The sequence below is a fragment of the Trichoplax adhaerens genome, genomic scaffold (genome assembly GCF_000150275.1).
Source record: "Trichoplax adhaerens TRIADscaffold_19 genomic scaffold, whole genome shotgun sequence".
NCBI lineage: Eukaryota > Metazoa > Placozoa > Uniplacotomia > Trichoplacea > Trichoplacidae > Trichoplax > Trichoplax adhaerens.
In genome coordinates, this window is record NW_002060961.1 from 239,314 (window position 1) to 267,167 (window position 27,854).

Sequence of the window (27,854 nt, forward strand, 5' to 3'; positions counted from 1 at the left end):
TACTGTACTCTACAGTACAGTACAGTAGTACACTCATACCAGCCAGCGGTGACGTGCCTACAGTACAACCAGGTACTGTACTTAGTGTACTATACTGTACAGTATGTATTGTACACTGTACGATAGGAGCCAGTTCTACTGTAGGTAGAGTAGAGTGCTATTAGGCAAAATAAATTGTAGTAAAGCTGCAAAAATTTGCCCAAAATTCTCTACATACAGATAGATGAAGGGACAAATCGATCCACTTTTAAAACTACAATTCTGTAAATATCCTCCTAATTTGAAATAACTACCGAAGTACAGTGTACAGTACAGGGTAGTTTTTCCAATGCTTTAAAATTGCGAATTCGTGCCGCTTCTCCAGGCTGCGGTGTTGCGCTTAAAATATACAATATCGATTAAACCAAGTTGCCTTACGATGTTGCTACGACAGTATCGTCACAATACTTTCTTCCTTTTACCACTGAAATGGATGAATTACAATACGATATAGTAGTAAAGTGCACACGAGTAAATAAAACTCTATACTGACAATTCCATAAGCTACTAAATACTACGGTAGCATGGAGTAATCCATGGTAGTTCATGACTGATTAAGTATTGCTATATCATCTCAATATACTCCAGTGAAGAAATGAAATGCTGCCAAAATTGTGATACACTGCAACATAGCCTGTGCATTATAATTATTCAACTCCAACGGCATAACTGTCAATTCGTGCAATCCAAATTGAGTTAATATGGTCGTCTTGTATCGACTATCATTCATTGCAAGCGCCACTTTCATTGTACCCTCAACGCCCTAAAATTCTGTAATTTCGCCATTACCTTCCATTTGAAGCCTTCTAAAAAAAAGATACAACATTAAATAAGTACCTATTGCTAGGAGACGAGTTGTCCGATAAAATATTGAATTTTTTTATCATATCTTTTTAAGTAATTCAACTCGAACGGCATAACTGTCAATTCGTGCGATCCAAATTGAGTTAATATGGCCGTCTTGTATCGACTATCATTCATTGCAAGCGCCACTTTCATTGTACCCTCAACACCCTAAAATTCTGTAATTTCGCCATTACTTTCCATTTGAAGCCTTCTAAAAAAAACAATATCGAATAAGTACCTATTGCTAGGAGACGAGTTGTCCGATAAACTATTGAATTTTTTTATCATATCTAAGTAATTTAATGACTATCAACTGTATCGTGAGTAGTTTTATATGAGTACAATAGCTACTAGAACTATGACACGGGTATGAATTTATCAAATCAGAGCGATGAACTTTTTGACAAAGAATGACTAGGTGTAGTGTAAACATTGCATGCTATACGAGGCATACAGTATACGTATAACAAAATGGAAGATATGTCAATATTTCAAGAAATTCTGAAAACTTGCAGATTACCAACAGTTGATAGTAGAGTCATGGACTACGAAGTATTTAGTACTCCATGGTAGAATATACTGTATACGCGTATTAATATATTGTGTACTTCTATTGGTTAGAGATGATGAAATAGAATAGGCCTAATGAAGCAAAAACAAATTGAAAATGACATAACAGCGTCACTGAAATTGATAAATCGTAATTTCATGATAGCGATCTAAAGAATGAAACACATCGAATCTGTAGTATCATTGTAGTAGGACGTTATATTTTTAGATTTACTATAGGTATAAATACAACTGTCAATACGTTTGCTAGAGGATCAGCCTAACAATTAATAAATTGTAAGCACAGTAATAGAGAATACCATAATGATGCACTAATTGCATCATTGTCGTATACCGACCTCACGTTATTGATAATAAGTGAAGTTGAGTAGAACTATGTGAATAATGTTATTAATTTGTACGTGTGTTGCGTATACGCTTTACTATGAGAGAATGTAATATAGAAATACTCTCTGTAAAAATAACTTGAAGTTGAGAACTGAGCACGATTACAGCACATTGCATTGACATAATGTTTAGATTAATTATTTATATGCATGAATGAATTTTATGATTGTGGTCGTTAATAACAAGAGAAGATTGTCTTGTCGATTTGAGTACAAGATATAACAGAGATGACTATAACTAAGGTAGAATAGTATATTTAAAGTGGTCCTACCGTATTCAGAAATAATTCAAAATATATTCTTTTATCTATAGAGCTAAAGCGATATTTATTATTTTATACGGACATATTTATACATGTCGATGTATCCCAAGAATACATACGAATACATTGTCGTTTTTACCGCATGACGAAAATTATAATTAATTATTGATATCGTATACGGATCGCAGCATATACGATAATTATGAGCGCTGTATTGTATTTTCCATAGCAAATAGAATAGGTTTTATCACTGTTCTAATCTCCGAGCGTTACTGAATAAAAAGATCTATATGGTCGGTAAATGATGCAAAATAGGATACTCTAGTCATTTCATTACTATGGATATACTGCATAATAAATAACCAATACAGTATCCTATTCATTTCACTATAATTATTGTTGATCAATTTTACAATATCAATCAAGCGATTTATAAAAATGCTATAGAAAATTGAAAAGCTACAGTAATTTAGTTGTAAATGACTGGCAATTCACGATATCCTGGAATTTGATTTTACAACTCCTTTCAGCATTTTATGATTGACCGGCCAAGAAGCATTTAATGATAGATCATCTTCGGGTCGACTTTCATCTTCACGATCAATTGTAACTTTATGAATTGGCTTCCTCACTCCAATAACCGATAATAATTTCAATTCCATAGGCCCAAGACGCAAGTAATCCTGAAGGAAAATTGTTTTCCGAATAATAAGTTAACTAGAGTCAATACTTTTACCTCATAGCGAAAACGCTACGTGTATAATGGCAGTACAGAAGGTCCTATTTGTTTGCTATGCAATACATATTGCAAATGTTAAATTAATTTTCAATTTATCCCATATCAGCTACACATACTAATGATTCTCAACGATAGGATATACTAATACAAGTACATCATGATTTTAGCAAAGCAGAAATTTGAATAAAATCAAGAAACAATGTCGCACACACCTCGAAATCTTCATCTTCCAGATCTAAAAATGGATCATCGTCATCTTCGCTACTTTCAGTAAAATCAGCTTCAAACTCTGTCGTATCTTGAACTTTATTTTTACTATCGCTTATCCCTAGAGTTTTATCACTTTGACTTAGAAAATCGGAAACTTTTATAGATCCGCTATCAAATGTTGATAATTGCTGATAATCAAAGGAATTATGCAAAATTTCCTGAGGCTGCGTATAATCTCTTTTGGCAATATCAAGTTTATCCAAAGCAACTTCAAGTTTATCTGTTATGGAAAGCAATCAATTACAACCGCAGTAAGTACTTGAAGAATTTTAATACTTTTATAAATAACTTAAACATATATGTATTTGAGCTCATTACCTTGATCGCTTAAACCATATGCGTAAGGATCATTCTGAGGATCATCTGTTCGGTCTTTTTCACCAAAATTGAGATAAAATTTTCTACAAAGCATAGAAAAATAATAGATCTATGGCAAGCTGCTAATCTTAATCAACTACCTGATATGAAATCTAGGAATATTGGCAAAGTGATGCTGATATACAACGCCTTACTTGGAAATCCTAAGATCAGCTGCCTTGCTATCGAAAAGCGTTCCCATTGCATGTAGATTCTTGCTTTCTATTTCTTCAACTAGCCTCGTCAATTTTTCATGTTCTTCTTGATACAATGCAATCTACCAAAAGATAAATATTGAATACATTCAAATTATATCCATTTACGAAGGAAAATGTGATATTTCGGTTTATTTTTAATTTTATTTACAGTAACTAATTTAGCAAGGATTAAAACTACTTAGCAAGCAAATACTGATACATATTTTGTGTTTGAATGCTAACCAAACACGGTAGGAATGAAAGTTGATGTCAAGGGAAAGATCGTTCATAAGTTATAAATCTCATTATTAATTGAATAAAGTAATTTTATGTAGCTTTTTAGGAGATTTTACCTCTTTCTTCATCCATTGATTATCTTTTATTTCCACATGATTTGTTTTATCCATATTTTGAAGTGCAACCTTTTCAAAACACGAGTAAAATTAATATCAAGATTCACATCTACTGGCAAGTAGTGCCCAATAAGACTTCTTTCGCTACCTCAGTTGCAATATCCTTCTGTTTGTTAAGCTGGAGTTCTGTTGATCGTTGTAATTCGTTCTTTTCAGATTCTACAGCCTTTCTTGCATGATCTATATTTGTTGTAATGTATGAATAAATATTTATTTGTAACTAATAATCACCAAAACCGTTTTTGACTTTGTTCAAAGTAAGATAATCCTAAATCTAATCCTTATCCAACCTACCTGCCATTTCTTCGAATTTCATGTCAATATCCTTTAGTTCCTGAACTAAAATTTCTATCTGCTTTTTATGTTCAAACTGGCCATATTCCTAAAATTAGCAGAAATAAATCGGAGAACATAAGTATTTACGAATAAGCACAATCTAGATCTGGATGCAATCAGATATGTCATTATTCCACTGAGTTTAAACTGACCCGATAATCTACTAACTGATCAACTTCAGCTTGTGTCAACTGAATAATTGCATCCCGTCTTCTAATTTCCTCAATCATTTCTAAGAAAAATATCACAGTTTTAAAAGCTATTTTGCTAATACATCAGATCTGGTAATAATGTTGTGTCTAAGTTGTTGTTATATTAGCTTCTAAAGAATAAGAGAATACCCTCAATATCTCGCTCTTCTTGCCGAGCTGTGGCTAATTTATCTTGAAATGCTTTTTCTACCACCTCATACCCTACTTCCTCAACTTTTTGTAAGTTCAGATCTCGTTCTTTCGACTGCTTTAAAAGCTGCTTCATATGGTGTAGTTGTTCTATTTTTAATTTTTTATTCTAATAGCAATAATTATAATTTACTGTTAAGGAAAAATATTGTGCTGGCTCACACATAAGGTTTCGTATCAACGTGAGAGTAAATATTTAATCAATTAATGAAGTAGCAATATTGCTTTATCTCATTAATAAAAATATAGGAGCTAATAAATTCTAAGAGACTGACCCTATCTTTCAATATTTTACTTTTTTCTTGATAATCTCGAAGAGTTCCTTGTGTTTCTTCTATTAACTTCTCTTTACCAGCAATTCTACATTATATATTATAAAAAACTTACAATCAACCAATAAGAATATTTTTCTAATTAAGCTTAGGTGCTCTTATTTGCATGGTTGAGGTCATTATTACATCAATCATCAAACATCAAACATTTCTCCATAAGTATAAATTTAAATGATGTACCGTACGCTAGCAGTGAATCAAGCTTAAAATTCAATAACAGTGCTATATTATGAAATATTTATTTCACTGTTCCATTCTAAGGATATTCCAGTATGGCTATGCTAGATAATGGTTATTTTATACTTAAACAGCTTCTTCAAATAAGAAAGAGATGATTCCGAAGATTGCAATTGAGGCATATAAAAATGTTTCCGAGGTGTAACTATGCTTAACTTACACCAAAAGCACCATACTTACTGTATTTCAATCATAGTCTCTCTCATCTGAATTAGTTCATTCACTTTGTGGTTTTTGCGCTTTTTCTTAGTCTTTTTCTTTTTACCGTCATTTTTATCATTTTTCCCCATAGTTAATAGCTTCCTAAGAAGAAAAGTCAATCACTTTCTTGTAGTCATCATACAGTTTCTACAATCGTAAAGACAGTTATCCGTTTTTAATGTGAAAGATGGTCAATTGGATCTATAACCCAAAGCTAGAAAGTAAACTTGACCCTGTGTACCGAATATTGCGCTTACTAAAAGTACGAATAGTATTATTCTTTTGACAATTAATTGAATACGTTTTATCTGGTATAACGTAGATAAAGTTAAATTAAGCTGAATAGGCATAATGAGAATTATAGTATTGGACTTACCTCCACTGTATTTATTTTGATCTTTGTAATTATAATTAGTCGAAATCTATCTGCAATAAGCTACCTTCCTACCCCTTCACTTGCCTGATATGAAATAGAAATATGTTATTTACTGTAGCAAGATATTACATTATACTGATATCCATTTCCATATCTAAAAATGATTCCTGAAAAATTTTGGAGTACTGTATAAAAGTGTCCTTTTGCTAGGCGATTTCACATGCCAATGGCGTATAAACAAATTCTGACTATGCTACTTTAAGCTGATTTACTAGAATTTTATATATTTCATACAGTACATACCCAATTTGCCGATACGTTTATTTCCTTCAGTTGATAATACAGTATTGTTATTGCTGTGTAAGTGCAGATTGCAAGCTAGTCTTCACGTACGAGAATACTCATGAATACCACCAGTACTGTATATGGAAGAACTAAAGTTAGAAGCTAACACTATCTAAAGAGAATTGTGCACCTTCACTATTTTAAGAAATTTCCGCAGTAACTTCATTAATTAATCAAGGTTAAATCACTTCCTCCATACATGTATTTACTGCATCAATACGCGTATATCCTAAGGTGAACCTCGATAGAGTCAGGGATGAAATATTGTTATGTACGCCGATTTATTTTCATATTATTATTTATTAATAAATACATGATATAGGTATACTGTAGTAAACGAATATTTTCTCTGCTTACAGTAATCACCCTGCTTCAAGTACTGCTGTGTAGTATAAGATGTCCAGTATAATTGCAGTGGCACTTTTGCGAACTCTGTGCAATTTGTAACGGTATCCTAGTAACGGTTCGGATGGGAGGACGGCCGTAGCAATGATTTGGTACAATCATGGTCGTGTACAGTGTACAATGTACGGTAGGGTACAGTATAATCCTGCTCTGGTTGTGCATTGTACAGTACTGTACACTGTCCGCTGTGCTGTCAGGTCAGTAGTGACATTATTTTTGCTAATATTCCTAACTACTATTCAGACTACACTCTGCAATACGGTAGACCATGTTGGCAAAACTAATGTCACCAAACAGCGAATGATGGACGTTGAACAGTACGGATCGCCTGCAATTTAAATACTGGACCCAGGATCAGCCATGCCAGAATACGCTTGCGCCGTGGTCTGGATTAAAATGGCGGCAACCAAAGATCTCAAGAACGAGCTTGCGGATCTCATTAAAAAGAAGATAACTTTAACGGTAACCTTTACTCTATGTTATTTCTTTAAAAATTCTATGCTCTTATCGTCCCTGTATATCGAATCTTTCTCAATATTCAATGATCGATCCAGGATAGCAATAAGTGAACGTTTTTCACTCAATGTAAAGAGCAATTTCCCCCCCAAAAACAGTCACTACAGTGATGGACAATGCGTTAAGACCAGTACAGTACGGTACGGTACTGGAAACGATTGTGGTCCTGCTCGTAGTATCACTAGTATGGTCTACAAGGTACTTACATAAACTCACTCCCTGCTACAGTATGAGGTTGTCCAACAGTAGTCTTCAGTCCAGGACAATAATCATTACTTCAAGGGACCCAATTCAGTCCTTACTGCAGCATTTCTCTCGTTGAAAGAGAATCTTTCTTACCAATTTTGATCCAATTCGATTGATGTACGTTGGTGAGATGGAAATTACAACTAAATTTGTGAATTATAAAGGCAAATCATGGATTATACTGCTGTAATACCCAGTTCTCCTTGAGAAATAATGTTATTTTACTGTAGTATACTGCCTTTATTGTCAGTCGAGTAGTGCATCGAAGCAAAGCAATATAACAGGGAATGGAGACGAAGTAGCAGGAATCAACCTGAAAAAATGACTTCTATGAATGCTGTAGAGTACAGTGCAATAGACATCAACAACCACATCAATAGAGAATAGGAATAGTCCTTCTCAGGCAGTGATGAACTTTCAATCTTTACAGCATATCCATTACAGTAGAAAAGGAACTGATTCCAAGTTTTACATCAAAATCTTGACCTAGCCATATTAATAACAGTCTCGTGCAGAAGAAGTTCTAATCAAGACTATCAAATCATTCAGAATAAAATAAATAAAATGCAGTGCTGTACCACTGCTGGTTGATGTAGCTACAACACAACGCAATAGGATTCGACAGTAGTCGACTGCATATATGGAGATTGTGAAGGTCTACGAGCATAGTGTGCTGTAGGCATATTTAGGCTGCTGAGAGTGATTGCGATAGCTATCAATCTACTGTGAAAGCTCGTTTCCCTTGCAAGTTCAGCTGCAACTAGAAATAGGCTCTATTAGCACAGAAGAGCATAAATCGAGATACAATCACTTGTTAACGTCAAATTTCAAATTTTGCTCCTATTAGTAGGCATCGAAATTACTTACAAGTCCAATAGGTTTTCAATTCCGTAACCTAAACGTTATGAGCCAATTTCTTTGACGTCTTGTAACACCATGACCTTGTCGAGTCCATTACAGCTTGTTATTTTATTGCGGATTTCTAGATATCACACAGTACACTATATACATTTCTACGTTCACAATTTCAATTGATTTTCAATAACTAGGAGGACTTGAACAATTTAGAGAAGCAAATCTATAATTTTGAAAGCAGCTATTTGGAAGATACATACCTCTATGGCAATGTTATTAGAGGATGGGACCGTTTTCTTGCTAATAATAAGTAAGAATAAGAGTGATAAATGATTTTGTTCTACTATTGCTAATCAATCTTCTGCAAGACATTGTATGTATAGAAGCAACAGTAAATCCTCTTACCTTTCTGATTGAATATATCCTACTAATAAGTAATTAATTTTGATGGCTTTTATTGCCAAACTTACCAAGATGTCTCCCTCAGGCAATCTAGTGTATTGTATAATTAATCACGGTACATCAACAAGGAGCTTCTGTTACTTGCAGATCAATCTCAAACAAATATTTCTGCAATTCTAGATCCACGAATCAAAAAATCGAAAGACGAAACCGTAAATTTAAAGAAAGTGAAAGACTATTCTCCAAGTCTTCCGTCACATCAAGACACAATCTGGTAAATGAATATATTTTAGCCACCTCCTAACGTGACAACTTTCAACTTGTCACGAAACTTCATACTGATACATTATGATTTTATAGATAAACCCACTCACACAAGAGCTCAACAATGAAAATGGTTAGTTATAACATTACTGTAATCTTTAACCTTGATAAACTTCTACATGCTGGCTTTCCTTGCAAATAGAAAATTTAAAATCTCCTTCCTCATAACATTAGCTGAACCAGTTGTACCTGAAACTGTTAGCCATCAAGTAGAAACTAAAGAACCAGTTCTACCCGAAGAAGAACGTAAAACAGTTGATAGTAAAGAAAGTAAGTCAATTACAATAAAATTCCAGTGCATTTTCGCTTTAAGCAATGTTTTCACACAGTTCTTGGTTATTATCGTATTGGTAGATATATCACAGAAGAAAAAGCGAAAAAATCGTCATAACAAGTAAGCGCTATAAATTGACTAGACTTTATGATTCGTTATACATGTTGTATTTATGTTATATATATATATATATATCCAATTCAAATTTCACGTTGATTTACATGCTATTATAATCAATGACAATGTATCTTCCTTTGATCTTAGATCCGAAGAGAAACTAAAGAAAAAAATTGCGCGCGTTGGAGCACAAAACGACGTCCATCAGGTTATTTCTTCTGTTCTGTATTTCACCATACAGCGACTGTTACTCATTTTTTTATGTAATGATACTTTAGGAAGATTAGTCTGAATTCCTGTTATCGGAGGCGATATTCCACTGGCTAACCATGACATTGCGTATCTCTCTCTCTCTTCCTGGTGTTAGAATGTCCTGAATGATTAATGCGCTATTACCAATAATTATTGTTATTGATAATATTGAAAATATTTTCAATGCAAGACGTGAGAATTATGTAAATATTTTATAAAATGATAGACTGAACAGTGCATTATCTTGGAGATCTATTACTAATTGCACAAGATCGTGTATTTGTCTTTAATGTATACAGATATTTTGTGCGTATTGCACGACAGTGATCTTTGTTAATTAAAACTAGATCGCATTTTTAATGATTTGCTACATCACTTAGTGTATGTATTGCACCCATGCAGTTATAAAGTAATAGAAATTGTAGCCCTGACTAGCTTATTTAAATTATTATGGAGCACTCAATGAAATAAATAAAACGGAAATACTGTATATTGCTGAGTTAACAGATGAAAAGTTTCTGAAGTTATTTGTGCTTGGCTATGGAAATTTTGGTGGAATCAACAAAACCCCTTTTCAAAGTAAAATAAATCTTCAATCTATATCGGTAATCTTTTAGAGTGCGCGCACTATTCTCAAGTATAAGCTCGGGGCAAAAACTTTGTGCGTTTGCAATCCTTAAAGCGCGGTTCCAGAAGCAGTTCGGTACGAAACTATGACACATTGGTACAACTGAGTTTCAAATCTAATTATCAATCTCACACCTTGTATGTTCATCTATCGTATTAAGCAACCATATTATATTTTCTTATGGAGATATTACAAGTACGTATTTTAGGCTACCGTAGTACTGAAAGCAAATACTGTATGAGTGCAGGTAAACATTGCGCTAGCTAATAATTAACTTAAAGCGTACAGACCAATTATGAAAGCTTACATAATATTTCGTAGATGTAATTTTCATTTCATTGATTTCTCAATGAAGAACAATCAAATTTGTAAGTATAATTGGAGCTATGTTGAGCACATTCATTAATCAGATTGTGAAAGTACTAAATTCAGGTTTCACTAAAGCATCTTATTCAAATCAAATTTTTAAAAAACCTACTACCTGGCTAATCTCACAAATTATTTATCAGCTGCAAATACGATGGACCGTTGTTTTTTTCGAAATAGAACTGTTAACGAAATTTTTGATCTTTGAATATGAGCCTACATGTATATGCTAAATCGTAAAGATAGCTTTTAGTTTTCAGATATTGCCTGCTATAAAATCATAACTTGACTTGCCCAGCAGGCTAAATTTATCAGTCAAGATGAACATCTTGGCAAACTGTATTTTAGCGTAGGCCAAATTGGAAATATTTAGTTCATCGCTTGCATTTTTATAGACCTTTATTCCCATTCATAACCCTCTAAATTGGCTTAAAATCACTTCTTACACAATACAGATTCGATTATATGAACATAAGAACAGCTATTCCAGCTGACAATCCTATAAATACATATACTTACAATACATTGCAAACTTGAAGTCTTCATATTACAACAAACCTATTGATAGATCATATAAATTATATATAGGCCCTGTGCACTATCTCTATAATACTATGTAAACCAGTGGTAAATAATTCAATTATACATTATGATTTACTTTGAAATTCAATATTCAATTATAAAACGATTTGGCCATCATGAAATTTATGAAAGCAGCGATGGTTTACAAGACAATGCAAATATCAGCATGTTCTAACTATTCATTTCACAGGTGAGTCTAGTGTATCTAATTATTGTAGTATTTGTACGATACATGAAAGCTCAATAACTTCGATTGAGAAGTATTTTAAAAACAAACTAACGCTATAGGATGTTAATTAACGTAGTGTTATTAATTGTCAATCAACTTTATCGCAGAATCTGAAAAGATCACAATATACGTGCACAGTCCTAAAACAAGCATATCTACAGTATTAGAATGGTGATAACATTTGATTAAATTAAAATTTATCTCATCTCGCTTCAATAATAATATACATTTATTACAAGCTGCAAGCCGTTCGCTAGGTTTGTCATTGTACCATATAGAATTAATATATGCATCAAATGGCATACCACGCTTGATGGAGAGAGAATTCAATGGCAATAAAAATTTTGTATTTACGGTGAAAATTCCAGGTTTGAATAAAATAAAAATAATAATACAAAAAAGTCCGTATAGTGACATACATACTATAAAGGACAGAAGCATAAAGTATTAATTTCATTTCAAGTATCTAGCAAGCAGTTATTAACTTACTAGATTACGAGCTACTAGGTAGAAATTTTATCTTGATAGTGGTCCAATTTACAGGCATAACAGAATAGTAATAAATCAGTCTGTTTGGTATTATTGCAGGTAATAGTACTGTAAGGAAAGTTTTACTACACCATAAGAGTGTAATACAACCTCTTTCGCTTCTCAACATAATCGATATTGAGCGTATAGTATATCAAGGTCGTATTCAGCTTGAATTGGTACAATACAATTTATACATTTATGTAATTCATAAAAATAGCTCAGATAGTACCAGCCGTATCTGATTGATACTATTATAACAATAGTTTTACAGAGTTTAAGTCCATAAAATTGGATCTCTTTTAACATATAGGAGGTATTGGTCCCGGTCCTCTTTCAAATCCAAAAACTGGATATTGATACAAATACTACAGAGTGGCAGAGCTTGTTGTCTACTACAATCCTATACCAATGGTGGATATATTGTGTTATCTCTTTTTCAAGCGTTAGTAGTCGCTATCAGCCAGTCTGAAGATTAATCTATGACAATCCTATTAAGAATCTGGATCCGGATCCAGTACACGTGTAAACCAACAATGCTCAGTTTTCATCATTGCATGTGCTAAAAGATTCATCCGTATATGTTGATTAGCAGAAGCAATATTGTTAATGACAAGATAGCCGTTGACATCGTGCCGCGTGTAATGGATGACTTTCTTCTGTAAGATAGGCCACTTTAGATGAAATCGTTTATTATGAATTAAATCAATGCCACACTTTCTAGCCAGCAAACCAAGGTAGATACCATCGGAACATTGTAGTAAAGGAACAGAATCTGATGCAATGATTAAATCTCGAGCAACATCACGACTCATGACCGTCCCATAACCTTGAAAAAATGGAGGATAATAATTGCCAGGAAATTCTACTTTGGAAGCATATTTTGGATCATATGGATCACGATTAGGAACATGAAAACGCCAATCGTGCTCAACCTGACCATGCCATAATCGGCTGAGTTTACGTCTTATAATTAGCCAACCCAGAAATTCAAACATTCGCGGAGCATTGACAAAAGCGTTATCATTACCTTTATACAAAAATAAGGGCTGGCAATAAATATAACTCCAATGAATACCCATTAACGTCTTCCTGGACATGTTGCGCTCATTGTCGACAAAATCGCCAAGTAATAAATCTTGATATTGCTTATACTCGGCTTGTAATTGTGCATCGCCATCTTGTATACCAGTCGATCCAATGGAGAAGATGACCCGCCAAGCGTTTGGTGCTCCATAGATTTCGGTAAAGCGTTTGCCATTACCCCATGATCGACGAATAGCTTTACGTAATTCGAAATTTTCAGGTTTACTATTAATAACTAGCATGACAATGGCTTGCGATGTACAAGGAGCTGGCGTATACTTGGTGACATGATTGATTTGAACCGGTTGACGAGGACCGGGTAATAATCGAATGGTAATGTGGCGAGGAAATTTACAACGCTTTGCTTTACCAAGGACATGCTTTGGTGCAGTCATATTAAAAGGTCTTCGAATAAATTTTGTCACCTTGGATGTCTTCTTAGAAGAGCCATTCTTCTCCTTGTCTAGTTTAGTATCCTTTTGATGTGCATCAGCCTTACCTTTATCATTATTATCATGGTTATTACCGTTACTGACTTCATTTTGACCAGCAACCGGCGCACCATCGTTTCCTTTAGCCCCTTGTCTTTGAATCGGTGTCGACTTTCCCGTGTGCGATACGACAAATATACCCACATAAACCAATAAGCAAATAGTTAAACTTGTGGATAAAACTAAACGTAACCTCATGTTAGTCAAAAAATACTGAACGATCAAGTCGTTCGATCAATTGGATCAAGTTGAAGATGCCCCTAAATTGGCCTTAATTGCTAACGCACCACCGCCAATGACGACAAGGACAGCAGTGAAACCATCAGAGTAAAAAGTATTCGAGGAGGATGACGAGTCCTCACGCGCAGATCGTCTACAGTACAGTGCCTACAGTGTACAGTATAAGGTATCATACTTCCATACTGTACACTGTACAGGATAGTACTGTGCTCTGCTGTCGTCTTTCCGGTGTCCAGTTGTCCCAGGTGAAATCCGATGGTGGAAAAATTGGCAAGAAACTTTTTGAGTTTGGTTTTACTGGACAGTACAGTAAAAGATGAAATTTTCTCTTCTTTCAGCTGGAGATGGAGTTGATGGACACTCAGTGGATAGTATAGTGTACTAGTGTACTGCGACCATGCCCAATCTGTTTGTAGAAGGGACGAATCATTCATTGGTGCAAAAAGGACAGTACTACTGTCAACTGCAGTCTAGTATTGTACTTTGATACTGGATGAGCCAGTAGACGTAATCATTGTAAAGGATAATTCTCCACACTACTCATCATGACATCATGTTGCACTTGTAGGCAATCATTTGGAAATGATCAAGTTATTGCCAAGTTAAAAGGATGTACTGTATAGTACAAGTACAGTAGGCAAAATAGCACGACTGATTGACAAGCAGACTTCAACTAGGGTCAATACAAGTGTACTTAAACAGGTGTAAAGGGTAAACTAGTGATGTCTTGGATCTCCAAACACTCACCACTAGGGTTACTGGCTGAGCTGTGATATCATCGCTCCAGTACTCATGCACCCAGCAATTGAATGACGTGAGCTTACACGACTAGTTTATTGACTACCTTACAATACTGAACGTCATCAAATTAGGAATATCATAGACCACATCGATCCTAAATGATTGCCTAATTATAATTCACGACTTGCAATCTTGCAAGAGTAACTCCAACTTCACCACTGGAAAAAATGAGCGCTCAGCAACCAGCTCATTCAACAAGAAACAACACAGTTTGACCATGGAATACCGTATTACTGTACTGTACTCAGTGTACTGTACTAGTCTTGTTGGTCAATGGTAGCGTATGGACAAGACTAGATTACGCGGAACACTTCCAGTACAGTAGCCGTACAGTACTTACTGTACCGAGATTACTGTAAAATACGGTAGAATACAGTACTTTACACTAGAGACCTTGAAATACTGTGCACTGTACACTATACTGCAGTGCTTCATACAATCCTATTAGGACTGGACGGCACCGGACGGATACTATGCAGGGTGTACCATAACATTTTGTCACTTTCGGGCCATATTTTTCTTTCAAAATACATGTACAGTAAAGCTATAATAGAATGATATATTAATCAGTATTTGCTTATTAAAATCACTGGTTGATGCTTTTCAAAGTGACAAAATACTTTGATACACACTGTACAGTACATGGCACAATATGGCGCCAGGGTAAGATGATTTTCCAATGGCATCATACACTACAGTACAGTACTTATTACGCAGGTTTTCAACCGTGACTTTTGAGGTATTTGGACCGGTCTAGGACAATTCGACGTCGACAATTTACCGCTGTACAATGGAGTAGTATAGGATGACATCAATGTAGATTGGATAGGACGACGGTGAATTCCAACACTTTGCAGCGTTCAATCCTATACACCGTAAAATGAATCGAATGCAATAAACTATCTGCTTTGATATTACGAGGGTGGATTGAATATTTTACGCCGTCAAATTCATTGAATACGGTAAATTATCCGGTTTCGGTATTGGACACTGTCACGACTTTTGGGCTTTGGAGGTGCAATTTTATCGGTAGGGGTCCCTGTTGACACGGTTGTAAAATATGGCGCACAACTTTTCAGCCCTTCCAATGCTGTCGAAATCACTGAGGCCAAAAAGGTTTTATCCTTTTTACCTCACCGAGTCGCCTTTTTCACCTAGAGGGCACAGATCGAATGGCTACTGCGTTCACCGTACAGCGCGTGGCTGGTTCACTCCACTGAATACTGTAAAGCGTTCTTCTACATTACTTCAATACGTATGGTAGAAGTCATTGAAACAAATGAAGATCAAGCTAGTAAAGTGTTCTTCTACATTACTTCATTACGTATGGTAGAAGTCATTGAAACGAATAAAGATAAAGCTAGTAAAGCGTTCTTCTACATTACTTCAATACGTATGGTAGCAGTCATTGAAACAAACGACGATAAAGCTAGAGATAGCGGGCCTATTCCACAGGCTTACAGTCCCGTACAGATTGCACTACAGTCCTGTACCATTAACTTCGTCGTTCTTAATTTATTTTTTTTTAATCGGTTTATGACTGCAACACCACAGATGCAACTAGAAGTGACGATCTGATGAATTGCAATAATAGCTTAGTAGCAAATGTGCACTGTACAATACCCAAAAGTAATAATAAAAATAATTGCTTTTATGCGATGTACTTCTACGCTACTTTTGTCCAATGGCTAGCAATAATGATGCCATGTGCGAAACCGTGAATCACGAGAACAAATGCATTAATGGAGATTCACAATAGATCGATTTTGACATAATGGATACTCCCCATCTCCATTGACAATAAATTATTTTCACTATCGATTCTTTTACCTCAATGATATTTATTGAAATCTTGAAGCTAGGCAGAATTCATTTCAAACTATAACCCCTTAATCTACGTCTCAGATTGAATCTCCTATCACCGCTACGTTACTACAGTAGCATATTACATCATTTATGAACATTGACTCAAAACATGATGGATTCATTTCGATCCTGTTTCCAAAGTTTTTCTATCGAGCGCTTGAAAGCAATGGTATACTGGGACAGTATACATTTTTAGCATTTGATACATTTTTTGACTACGTCATAACTAGCACTGCACGATCATTTTGTATATTGTGTATACGTACGTTACTTATACCATTGGATTGTTTTATTTTTGAGAATTATGGCATAAATTACTAGAAATTTCTCTTCCTAGTAGTCCATCTGATGAAATCTACACTACTCAAGTCATTATACGACCATTGAACTTAAAATAAACTAGTACGTTTATATACACAATCACAGTCCTACTCACTGCAGTAAAAAGTACTGCTAAGCCATAATACTGGCGTCGCTTGATTGATTATAGACGCATAGAATGGGATAAATCAAGTTTAAAGCATATGAGTTGTTATTCGAGTTGTACATTAGGGAAATGTTTAATGTTGAAGTAAGGGTTACGATAAACATCTTGAACTACAATGCACTAAATACAATTTGGCGTTAACCGAGAACATTCAATCATTGTACCGAATATCAAACAACCACGGCATTTTATGTGAACAGCGATATCCTCCTATACACTTCTAATGTAACCATTTACATACATTATTTGGTAAAATTCAATTCAATTTCTTATGTAGGTAAAATGGAATATAAGTCTTATTCGATAATACATTCCAATACAGTATCGCAGGTGAATGATAATATTACCTTACTCATTGATTACATCTAAATTCTTATATGTAATACAGAAACCAGCTCTAATTACGACAATCCTTTACAGATGCCACGTATAAAAGCAGTCGTTAATTCAATCACGGCTGAAGTGATACGGGAAATTTGCTAAATTCTACTATTTTCTTAATGACATCCATCAAGTCATGCGTTCTGAAGTCACAAAGAGAAAAATACGCGTAAGTGGCTCTTTTAACATTTAGCCCAAATTTCGTCAGTAATATAAAAAAGACAAGAAATATATTATCCAGTTTCTGTTAATTAAAGCGATCAATGTACTGTATTTGGGAATACTATTTATGCGGTAACGATGCTAGAAGTAATTGTATAATTAATGTCATATAAATCGCAAAACAGCATAGAATGCATCATCTAAAGTTTTTCTATAAGTTTCAAAAATCCGATGTTCCCAGCTGTAGCATTGAATAAACTAATTGCTATAGTTGATAATAATCCATAATGCTGGATTTCTGTATGAAAGCGTTGTACTCTAACGCTATCAACTTCAATATTGTTACCTTTATTAACTCAATCCATGATTATTCCCACTAGTTCATAACAAATTACTGCAACGTTTACATGTATACCTTATTGTCTGCCTTTGCTAGAATATCCGCAACTTCAGAATGGCCTACTTCTACAGCTATATCATGTGCAGTTTGACCTCTCTTTTGAAAAATTATTTTAGAATTAATCAAATGTGTCACAGTTATACAATCTGTTACTTAATAAACTATCAAAAACAATGTATACGATACCTATTGATATCGTTAGGAAAATTCTGCTTAAGTTGTAAGAATTACAAGCCAAATAAATAGATTCATTGAGCTAAATTATCAATCGATCTACCTTGCTAACTGCATTTAGACTCGCATCATTTCTTAAGAGGAGACGAATACAATCAACGTGACCTTCCCATGTAGCCAAATGAAGAGGTGTATAATCATCCTATCAAAAGTTAATTCAGAACAATATATTACATATAAAAAATACTCTAAAAATAACCATAGATAAACTATAGATAGACTAAATACAGCAGATAGATTAATTAAGGGAAACTTATGAAGTACTATTTGTAAAGTTTCATTTATCTAATTTAATTACAATCTCATTCGGTATACTTTATTTTTATTGATGCAAAGGAACAACAGCAACTATACCATTCACTCATGCCCGTATAAATAAACTGCTATGTTAATTAAATCGAAACATTAAACATCTTCAAGGGTAATTTAAGAAATCGTCATAACTTATCACTCATAATCCGAATTATTTCAGTAATAGTAACGCATTTATTGTTTGTCCATTAATCTATAATTCTACCAAATGTATTAAGAATTAAAACAATTGTAAAGTAATATGTAGATGCTAATTAGTTATTAATTTTACGTCTTACATAACTTAAACAATCTAAAACTCCTTCATGGCCTATGCAAAATAGGTTATAATTTAATTTTACGTATAATTCTTATATTACGTACATCATCTCTGACGTCGACATCAACTTTCTGATTCAGTAACCATTCTAAGATATCCGTTTTGCCTTCAACAGCAGCGAAATGACTTGGTCGATAGCGAAACTAATCATTGCAATATGAGATAACAATAAAAATTACTTTTATTACCACTGATTACCGCATTAGAAAAGTAGTCAGGATTAAGAAAATTACGCTATGATATATTTTAAACACATTATCAAAAACTTATCATACCCATCCAGGTCGTTTCAGTGCATTATAATTTCCAAGATGTTGATACAAAAATTTTAAAATTTTCAAGTAGCCTAAAGATGCTGCTTGGTGCAAAGAGCAATCCTTCATTGCCTGCAATACAGCAATTATTGTTATATTCATTACCACGATTTTATTATCATCTGTATGTATAAGTTATTGAAGTCTAGTACCATTTTACTTAATGAAACAAATATAATGAATCTATTAAGTCATTTTTAATCATCAACCTTTATTACGATATTAATAACGCTATGCTTAATTGAGACAATATCGTATAGATTCATGCTAAACATGACAATTTCAGATTATAGTTATGGCACTAATCATAACCATCAGAATATGTTCTAGAGAATAAAATAATACGGCAATGCAATTTATAATCCTGAGAAAATTATTAGACTATTGCTAATAATAATTTTAAAGTACACTTAGTTAAGTTTACAATATTGTAGAATTCAACCAATTGCGTACGCAATTATTTCTCTCACTCTCGACAGTTATAAATGTAACTGTACTAAATAATAACGTTGTTATTGCAGGTTCATATTTTATGAACGGACTCTGATTAATCTACAGATGTACAATATAGTAATGATGAAGCATTCAGTTTAGTACCTTGTAATCCACACAAGTTTTACTCAATTACTAAATCAAATGGCAAAGTGAGTGACTATAAATAGAATTTCAGTCGAAAGTTTAACTGATATCCATACAGATCCAGTTACACTTACGTTTTCATATAAGGGGTCTGCACCGTTTTTCAATAGTAGTTCAACTCCTGCTACATCACCTGCATGTACACATTTCTGTAAGGCGCTGTTGTTGTTATCATGCTACGTCATATAAAAATAAAACGAAAGAAAATGACAAAACTTTACATTTTATGTGTAAAGATAACGGCAAATTAAATTCGGTTGTAGCTTAATGAGCTGTAAAGTGATAAGACAGTTTTAACAATTTTCTATTTTTTTGTTATCCATTGCTTATTTACAAAATGTAATCCATTAGCATGACCGACTAGATTACTATACGTGTAAACTGAATGTTTTAACCGTGTATCTCAGATATCCAATACTTGTTAATATGGGGGAAATAAATCTATAATTACTATAAACATTATTTACTGATAATTCTATATACGGTACAGCCTAATCTTACCCAATCAGGAATATCAATATTTCCTTGAATATTCCTCAACTCTTTAAAAAAAGTATCATTTCCTTTTCGAACTGCCGCAAGAATTTCACCTGCATCTGGTTGCTACAAATTTAGAAGATACACGCGATGAACGATTAAATATATGTCAGTAAAAATTTCAAAGATACAAGAAAACTTATAATTAATTATAATTGCATATTAGATTTGCAGGCCTTGAGCCTCCTATCTACTAGTGTTATACCGTAAATTTGCAAGCTATCATTGTCACATATCGAAATCGGTTCCATTCATTTTACAGCAAATTGACTCGACAGTTTAATAGCTAACTAGCTTTCACTACATTTTCGTACATGACTATCATACTTCCATTTACTCAGCAGACAGTAGTGTACTGTATTTGTTTAAGCCGTACTATCCGAGGGCATGGGTTTCTGTCCATATTCGTATATAATATGAACGAGGACGAAGTGTGTAAAATAGATGTCGTTAAAACTATTTACATTACATTGTAGATACGGCTTAAATTACGACATCCGCTTTGCATCGTTGTACCACAGAAGTTACTGCCAAATACAAATTTCTTGCTTGAAATTTGATTTAAAAAAATTTCCAATCTGACTGAAGCTAATAACAATCTCTGTGTATATTAATTATTATAGATCCAATTGCAGTAACAGCAACGAGAGATTTGAGGTTATGGCTTAGTGCATTATACGTATATGTAAGTAATAAATAAAAAAAAAAATAGATATACCGTACGCTTATCCGATCAATAAACAACGACCCCATAGGTAGCTCATACGTGAACAGGTGTAAGTCTGTACTACAATGAGTAAAGAGTCCCTCCGGGCTCGACTCTGGGTTTTGTCAGAAACATTGAAAGTACTTTAGTGTACTACGGTGCCACAGCTGTTCATGAAATGATGAATACTTATAGAAATATAAGGTTTTTTCTTCTATCTCTACGTGAACACTACTGTAACAGTCATAATAATTAAAAAAGAAATAGAAAACTGAAATTTGAACTTTCTTAGCGTGCAATAGCTATTTCTTAGCTGATTTCCATGAAGATTTCATATCTATTTCTTGGTTCAATTAATTATAAATGCACTTAATAGGTTTAGAATGAAAAATAACCTTGAGTTTAAAATTTTCCCCCAAATGTATGCGCATATAATTAATTAATTAAATAAAAAGAATAATGTTTATAATCATTCCGTGAAAAATTACTATCGAGTGAAGAAATTGAAAAAAAAATAATAATAATGGTAAGATGGACGATGGATGGTTATAATGATATCTATCAAACGCTCGCTTTTACTTATCATAGATAGTTCGAAACTTACCGTAACATTCGTATTGGTAATGGTTCGCATTTTGTCAACGTTGTTTCTAAATAAGAGCAATAAGTGAATAGGCTAAAAAAGAATAGACAGAATATTCCATATTTACTCATACAACAGGTCAAGAGAGAGCGAAAAATAAACAGGATTTGAACTTGCTTGCCTCAGATCAAGAATAATTAGAATCATCATCAACATACAGTGAAGTTACGATTCAATGAGTCATGAGTGCGATATGCAGTAAAACAGGATAATAACGATAATGACATCAATTACAAGTAATTGGCCTCTGCTGTGTTAACATAAACAGCACACCCAATAGAGCACAATATCCAATAAATAAAGTAGAGCTACACAGGAGATGCAGTGCCAACGATATTGTACGTAGTATGATATCAAAATCGTAATAGAACTAGTTAATAAACGGAAACAAAATTACCAACTTGATCACCAAAAATGGCTGAAATGTTCAAAAAGAGCTACTCACCGATAAAGACGTTTTCGTTATGTCCGTTGTGTTTCCACTCTTAGTCGTTTGATACACTGCTCCTAGTAAGCTTACTAAAAGTCTCCTTTATTTAGGATTTACTGCATTTAAATAGTATAGCCATAATAACGTACAGTTTTATACCCTTATTTTAGTAATCATTACCTTATCATATGCGAACACGTTAGGTGCTGTACAACAAGTTACTGTATTCTTATATACATAACAATGTCCTGTCAACGATTGACGATTTTATCATTGACAGTTGCAAATGTAAAGAGATGTGGACAGTTTTTCATGTATACTGCATTAAAAGCACATAATTATACATACAAATACTGCCCATTTGATAATTAAAAATAGAAAATGTCACGCCTTAACTGCTAAAATGTCACTTTTGTCTTCATTTTAATTTTCATCTATTGAGCCAAGAAACCCGGTACCGAACTGGTATACAGTAAATTAGTTCATCAATACCTTTTTCAGATTTTTAATGTAGCCCATGGGATTGTATTCATTGGCCATGATAGGTGACTGACAAGGGAAAATTATTATAATCTTTTGGGAGGTTTAATCATTGTACCATAACATGTTTGCATAAGGTTTTACAAATTACCATCCCTTCTCGTGATACAGTCCATTATTACTACAACGACGACAGGGACCACCCTGATTATCAATTGACAATAAGCCGGGTTGAAAAAAGAATTTTGAAAAATAACTCGCTTATTGTTCGTCCCTTCCATACTGTACAGTGCATTGCATGGTACTACTTTAAATAACAGAAATATTGGCTGTCAGTATTGGACGTAGTTATAAGAAGTAGAAAAAATTCTTAGTCCAATAACTTTTCATCGTTAACGATGACTGCTGAGTAGCTGTACTGATTGTAATATCGATAGTATGCAGGTACATCGACACTGATCGGCTCCATAGTAATATCTATAATAAGCCAAAATGGTATAAACTCTAAAATAATGGCCTTACGCTGCCATGAGATTTCTGAGTTTAACCCTGTGCACTTTGTGAACTTAATGATACACCTACGCTATTATAATTTTAATTGACCTTAAAAATGCGCAACATCACTCGAAAAGAGAAGACATGTTTACAATTTTATAGCTCCTCCTACCTTTAACTCATGTGATAGTAACAATTTACATTCACTTTTTGCCTGCAAGTTAGTTAATCAACACTATCTACAATCGATAGCATGTGGCACGAGTTCTGGTATTAGTGATATATCACATTGGGCGTTGCTGTAGCGTTTCGCCTAAGGGTCATATTGCAGATACTGCTTTGCTACTATTCTTATTAAGGTTAAACATGATTAAAGTCTTATTAGAGCACTGGAAGATCAACTTTACGCGCTACTTTATAGCAGTCTTGGATTTTAAAGGATTGAGGATACTCTACCTACAGTAATGCTTAAATAAGAATCAAATCGAGTCGAGATCGAGCCGTAAACAAACCTACACGGCTGTCGCTGTGATGAATATTAGAGTATTTACCGCTATGATCGTTAATTTATTAATTGATTAGTTAAAATACTTTAATTTCAAGTAAGATCTGCTTGTAAAATCAGTTCAATAACATCAGTACATTTGATATTTGGGTTCTGTGTCATTGCAGGTTTGGAAGTTTTGCAAATGTAAACGACACGCCCGCATCGTGTATATTGGGTGTCGTTTACCTTGTAGTAGTTTACATTTTGAAATGATGCTGGCATTACTTATATACATGAACTATGAAATCGAATTCTAGTCAGTCTTTACTCTATGATACTGCTATACAGTAACATGATCAAAGTGAGTCAAGCTATCGTTCGGAGTTATCCTAACTTGTGATCGTCACTGGGAACAGGATAGTGAGGATAGACTTTGTAGGTTAAACGGCATTGGCATCTTGTACTTACATACTTAAACAAGACCATCAGCAACAACGATCATAACAATATGAATAATTAATCATAATAACTGGTCAAATATTGCACGGACTCTTTATCCGTGTATTTATCATAAGTATTGACGATTCTCATAACTACTCTTACTATAAACGTTCAGTGAGCAAACTATTACTTCGGCCAATTTTACAAACACAATTAACGACTTTATCGAATTAGCGAATGATGATTAATAGAAGCGTATATAATGATAAGATTCATGGAATCCTTTTAAATAGATCTTTATGCCGAATTCAGTATTTTAAAAGTGGATTTTACTACTGATCGACACTGCACTACTTCTATTTACAAAACTTTAAAATTGCCTTCATTGCAATTTGAAATCTCATCATCAAAAATGTACTGTATCTACGTGCTTATGCAAGGCAACAGATTGTGCGACATGCCCAAGGTAAGATGTTAAAGCGAGCTCATTGTCAACAAATTTGCTGCTTGTATGTAGATTACTTCTAGTTGCTGATGGGGTTTACAGCTTTTACTGGCAATATTGCTTGGTAATGCGAGCATATTAACTTGAATGATTGAGCAAAGTCGGTACCAGTATCTCACATTTATTCGATACTCCACGAGCTGAATAAACTGAATTCAACCTCCACACAGTAACCCTTTATTTTACGTTATAAAATTGAGGGAAATGTTTAATATTTACGAACTGGCTATAAAGAACATCTTTACTCTAAGATAAATTAGAAGCAGTTTTCATGAATAACAATTTATTATGGCAAGTATATTAAGCATTTATGCGGTAACTTGGGCTAATAAGCTAAGCGCCGTCTCTCTATGTAAAAGGCAATATCGTATGCATTTCTGACGTAATAATAATAGTTTCTACATACATTAGAAAGAGCAAAATGGAATAAAACCGTTCATCTCTTCCAAAACAATATCATGCGGCATTGATAATATTAATAATAATATATAAGGGAATAATCTTACTCTTGGATTGTATTTATACTTCTATTTGTAATACAGAAAGTCAGCTTCAACCACGACAATCAATTACAGATACGGTGTATAGAAGCATTCGCTAACTCGATCACAGTTTAAATTGATATAGAAAATTTCTTCTACCTTACTTAATGATTTCCATTAAGTCCTGCTTTCTGAAAGCAACATTGAGAAAAGCAATTGATTTTGTTAGCATTTAGCCCGATATACTAAAAGCGATTAATAACAGTGAGAAGTTTATTTTTGTAGTAAATATGTATTAACTATTTTATTCGTCTAACGTAAAATGTATATCAACATAGGATGTATCCATAAAATTTTAATCAACTCCAAAGAACTGATACTTGAATAATAAATAAATTTATTATTGATCTAATTTATAACGACACATTCCTGCATATGGGTATATGCATCCTCGCAGTTCGGTGCTTCATTTCAATAGTACTGGTACTACTCTACTATAGCTTAGTTTATAATCTATACTACTAGATCAAAATTTATTCCAGTTATATTTACATATATACCTTACTCTCTGCTTTAACCAGAATATCCACAATTTCAGATCGGCCTACTTCTACGGCCATATCGTGCGCTTTTTGACCTCCCTATTTAAAATAATTGAAAAGCTTCAATACCACATATTTGCAGATTCTGCTACTTTACGTATAAATAAAATAACTAAATACGGATACAGTACAGCTAAAATTACATTATATCTTGCCTATTCATTTAGCTAGCATAATATTGCCAAAGCTCTAAGAATTATATGTAAAGTAACTAGACTTATCATGCAGTTCTTAGAATTAATCTACCTTGCTAACTGCATTTAGACTTGCATTATTTCTTAAAAGGAGACGAACACAATCGATGTGCCCTTCCCATACTGCTAGATGAAGAGGCGTATAACCATCCTATCAAAAATTAACGCAAGATAATGCCACATTTAATACGATTGTTGTTATTTATCTCCTCTTTAGTCAAGCAGTAAAATACTCGCCCACTACTAAAACATTATGCTACGTAGTATACAATACTGTAATTATGGGATTTTTTTATAAATTATAACTAGAATGTAATATGTAGACGATAGTGAAGTAGTAATCTCATTTTCTCATATAGGTTAAATAAACTATAAAGCCTTGCAAGGCCTACGGAAAATGAGAGGATGTTGTAACTAAATCGTAAGCATCATTCTACCATACATACATTATCTCTGGCATCAACATCAACTTTCTGATTCAAGAGCCATTCTAAGACATCTTTATTGCCTTCAACTGCAGCAAAATGACTTGGCTGATAGTGAAACTAATCAGTAAAATATGAGAAAAATAATATAAAAATTTCTTTAAAATTTACTATTGTTACGATTGGCAACCACATCTATAAGTTTTTAGGAAAATGTTTGAGGTAATTAAATAGTCATACATTTAAAACTTTTTATCAGATAATTTCACATACCCATCCTGGTTGCTTTAGTGCATCAGGATTTCCAGAATAGCGATATAGAATTTAAAAAATTTTTAAGTTACCCAACGATGATGCTTGATGCAAAGAACAATCCTCTATCGCCTGAAATATAACAATTATTGTCATAATTATCATATGGAAAAATTCTATTATCATCTACACTGTTTACGCCATTTAAATGAAGTTACCCATTTACTCTACGATATCAGAACGTTATTGAATATTATAATTTTAATAACATTTATCTATTACTACACTATTATCAACTCTAGCCATTCTCAGCTATGATAATAAATATGTGAACGGTATAGATTACATCGAACCTATCCATTGAAAATGTTATTACTGGATGGTGATAATTTCAGATTGTAGCAGTGACATCGATCATAAGTATCAGAATATTCACTGTGCAATGAAGTAATTTTATAACTCTGAGGGTAATAACGAATAATCCTAAGCAAAATATAAGTAAATTTGTGAATTCTATAAATTTTACTATTAATAGTCTTTTCTCTAGTTCACAACTGATGATTTATGATATGCATATATGTCATACTGAGACAGCAGCACTTGTACACAGGGCAATACTAATACTGGATATTTTGAAAAATATAACTCTACTGTAGATGACGATCTTGAATGATAAATTTTGTATGCTGTCTTCTTGTCCTTCACATTTAAAGCATTCTATAACCATACTAATTGCATTGAACCATTAACGATATCAGCGCTATGAGTAGTGTAAGCTACGTTACGTAATAGTTACACGAATTAATACGGTTAACTAGCCAGTATAATAATATTTATTGTATACTATTAATCAGATAAATAGTAATTCTGAATGCAATAGTATTAATAACAGTTTATGTTCTATCAATCTAAAGATATGATATTATATTTAGTTTGATGTCATAATTGACTCATGTATTTGGTCAAATTTCTAAGTCAATTGGCAAATTGAGAAACCTTAAAGAAAATTTCAACTAAATTGAACTGGTATCCGCTTAAATATATAGCAGCTATACCTACATTTTCATATAAGGGATCTGCGCCATTTTTCAGTAGTAGCTCAACTCCTACTGTATCATCTTCATACACACATTTTTGTAAGGCACTGTTGTTGTTAGCATACTATCACCATATGAACGCAAAATAAGAGAATTAGAATTATTCAATTTTTTATATTTTACATATAATGATAGCGACGAAAAAGAATGAGTAATTATTTTTATACATCATATAAATTCAAACATAGCATTACATAGATCTTTAAAGAAAGCAATATCTTCCTTTTGAGCTGCTGTAAAAATTTCACTTGCATCTGGTTGCTTTCCATTCTTAAGAAAAAGTGAATGAAAATTAGGCAACCCGTAAATTAGCA

At 33.5% G+C, this 27,854-nt stretch overlaps 4 protein-coding genes across 4 annotated transcripts; 1 reads left to right on the forward strand and 3 right to left on the reverse strand.

The window, feature by feature from the left end:
• Positions 1-2,595: 2,595 nt before the first annotated feature.
• Positions 2,596-5,676, reverse strand: TRIADDRAFT_60952 (uncharacterized protein; the record flags this gene model as incomplete). Its single annotated transcript, XM_002116948.1, has 11 exons — positions 2,596-2,787; positions 3,056-3,333; positions 3,432-3,514; positions 3,626-3,747; positions 4,021-4,089; positions 4,169-4,260; positions 4,375-4,462; positions 4,569-4,648; positions 4,758-4,926; positions 5,093-5,177; positions 5,567-5,676. 11 exons carry the CDS (start codon positions 5,674-5,676, stop codon positions 2,596-2,598), a joined length of 1,368 nt encoding a protein of 455 aa, XP_002116984.1.
• Positions 5,677-7,109: 1,433 nt separating this feature from the next.
• TRIADDRAFT_31752 (uncharacterized protein) lies at positions 7,110-9,036 on the forward strand (the record flags this gene model as incomplete). Its single annotated transcript, XM_002116887.1, has 3 exons — positions 7,110-7,175; positions 8,525-8,640; positions 8,913-9,036. The coding sequence occupies 3 exons, from the start codon at positions 7,110-7,112 to the stop codon at positions 9,034-9,036; spliced, it is 306 nt and encodes a 101-aa protein (XP_002116923.1).
• Positions 9,037-12,739: 3,703 nt separating this feature from the next.
• TRIADDRAFT_4685 (uncharacterized protein) lies at positions 12,740-13,381 on the reverse strand (the record flags this gene model as incomplete). Its single annotated transcript, XM_002116949.1, has 1 exon — positions 12,740-13,381. A coding segment is annotated over one exon (642 nt), but the record flags the coding sequence as incomplete, so codon positions are not given.
• Positions 13,382-25,325: 11,944 nt separating this feature from the next.
• TRIADDRAFT_60956 (uncharacterized protein) lies at positions 25,326-27,809 on the reverse strand (the record flags this gene model as incomplete). The annotated part of the gene is made up of 6 exons (XM_002116950.1): positions 25,326-25,349; positions 25,531-25,611; positions 25,819-25,917; positions 26,213-26,311; positions 27,503-27,604; positions 27,789-27,809. 6 exons carry the CDS (start codon positions 27,807-27,809, stop codon positions 25,326-25,328), a joined length of 426 nt encoding a protein of 141 aa, XP_002116986.1.
• Positions 27,810-27,854: the final 45 nt, after the last annotated feature.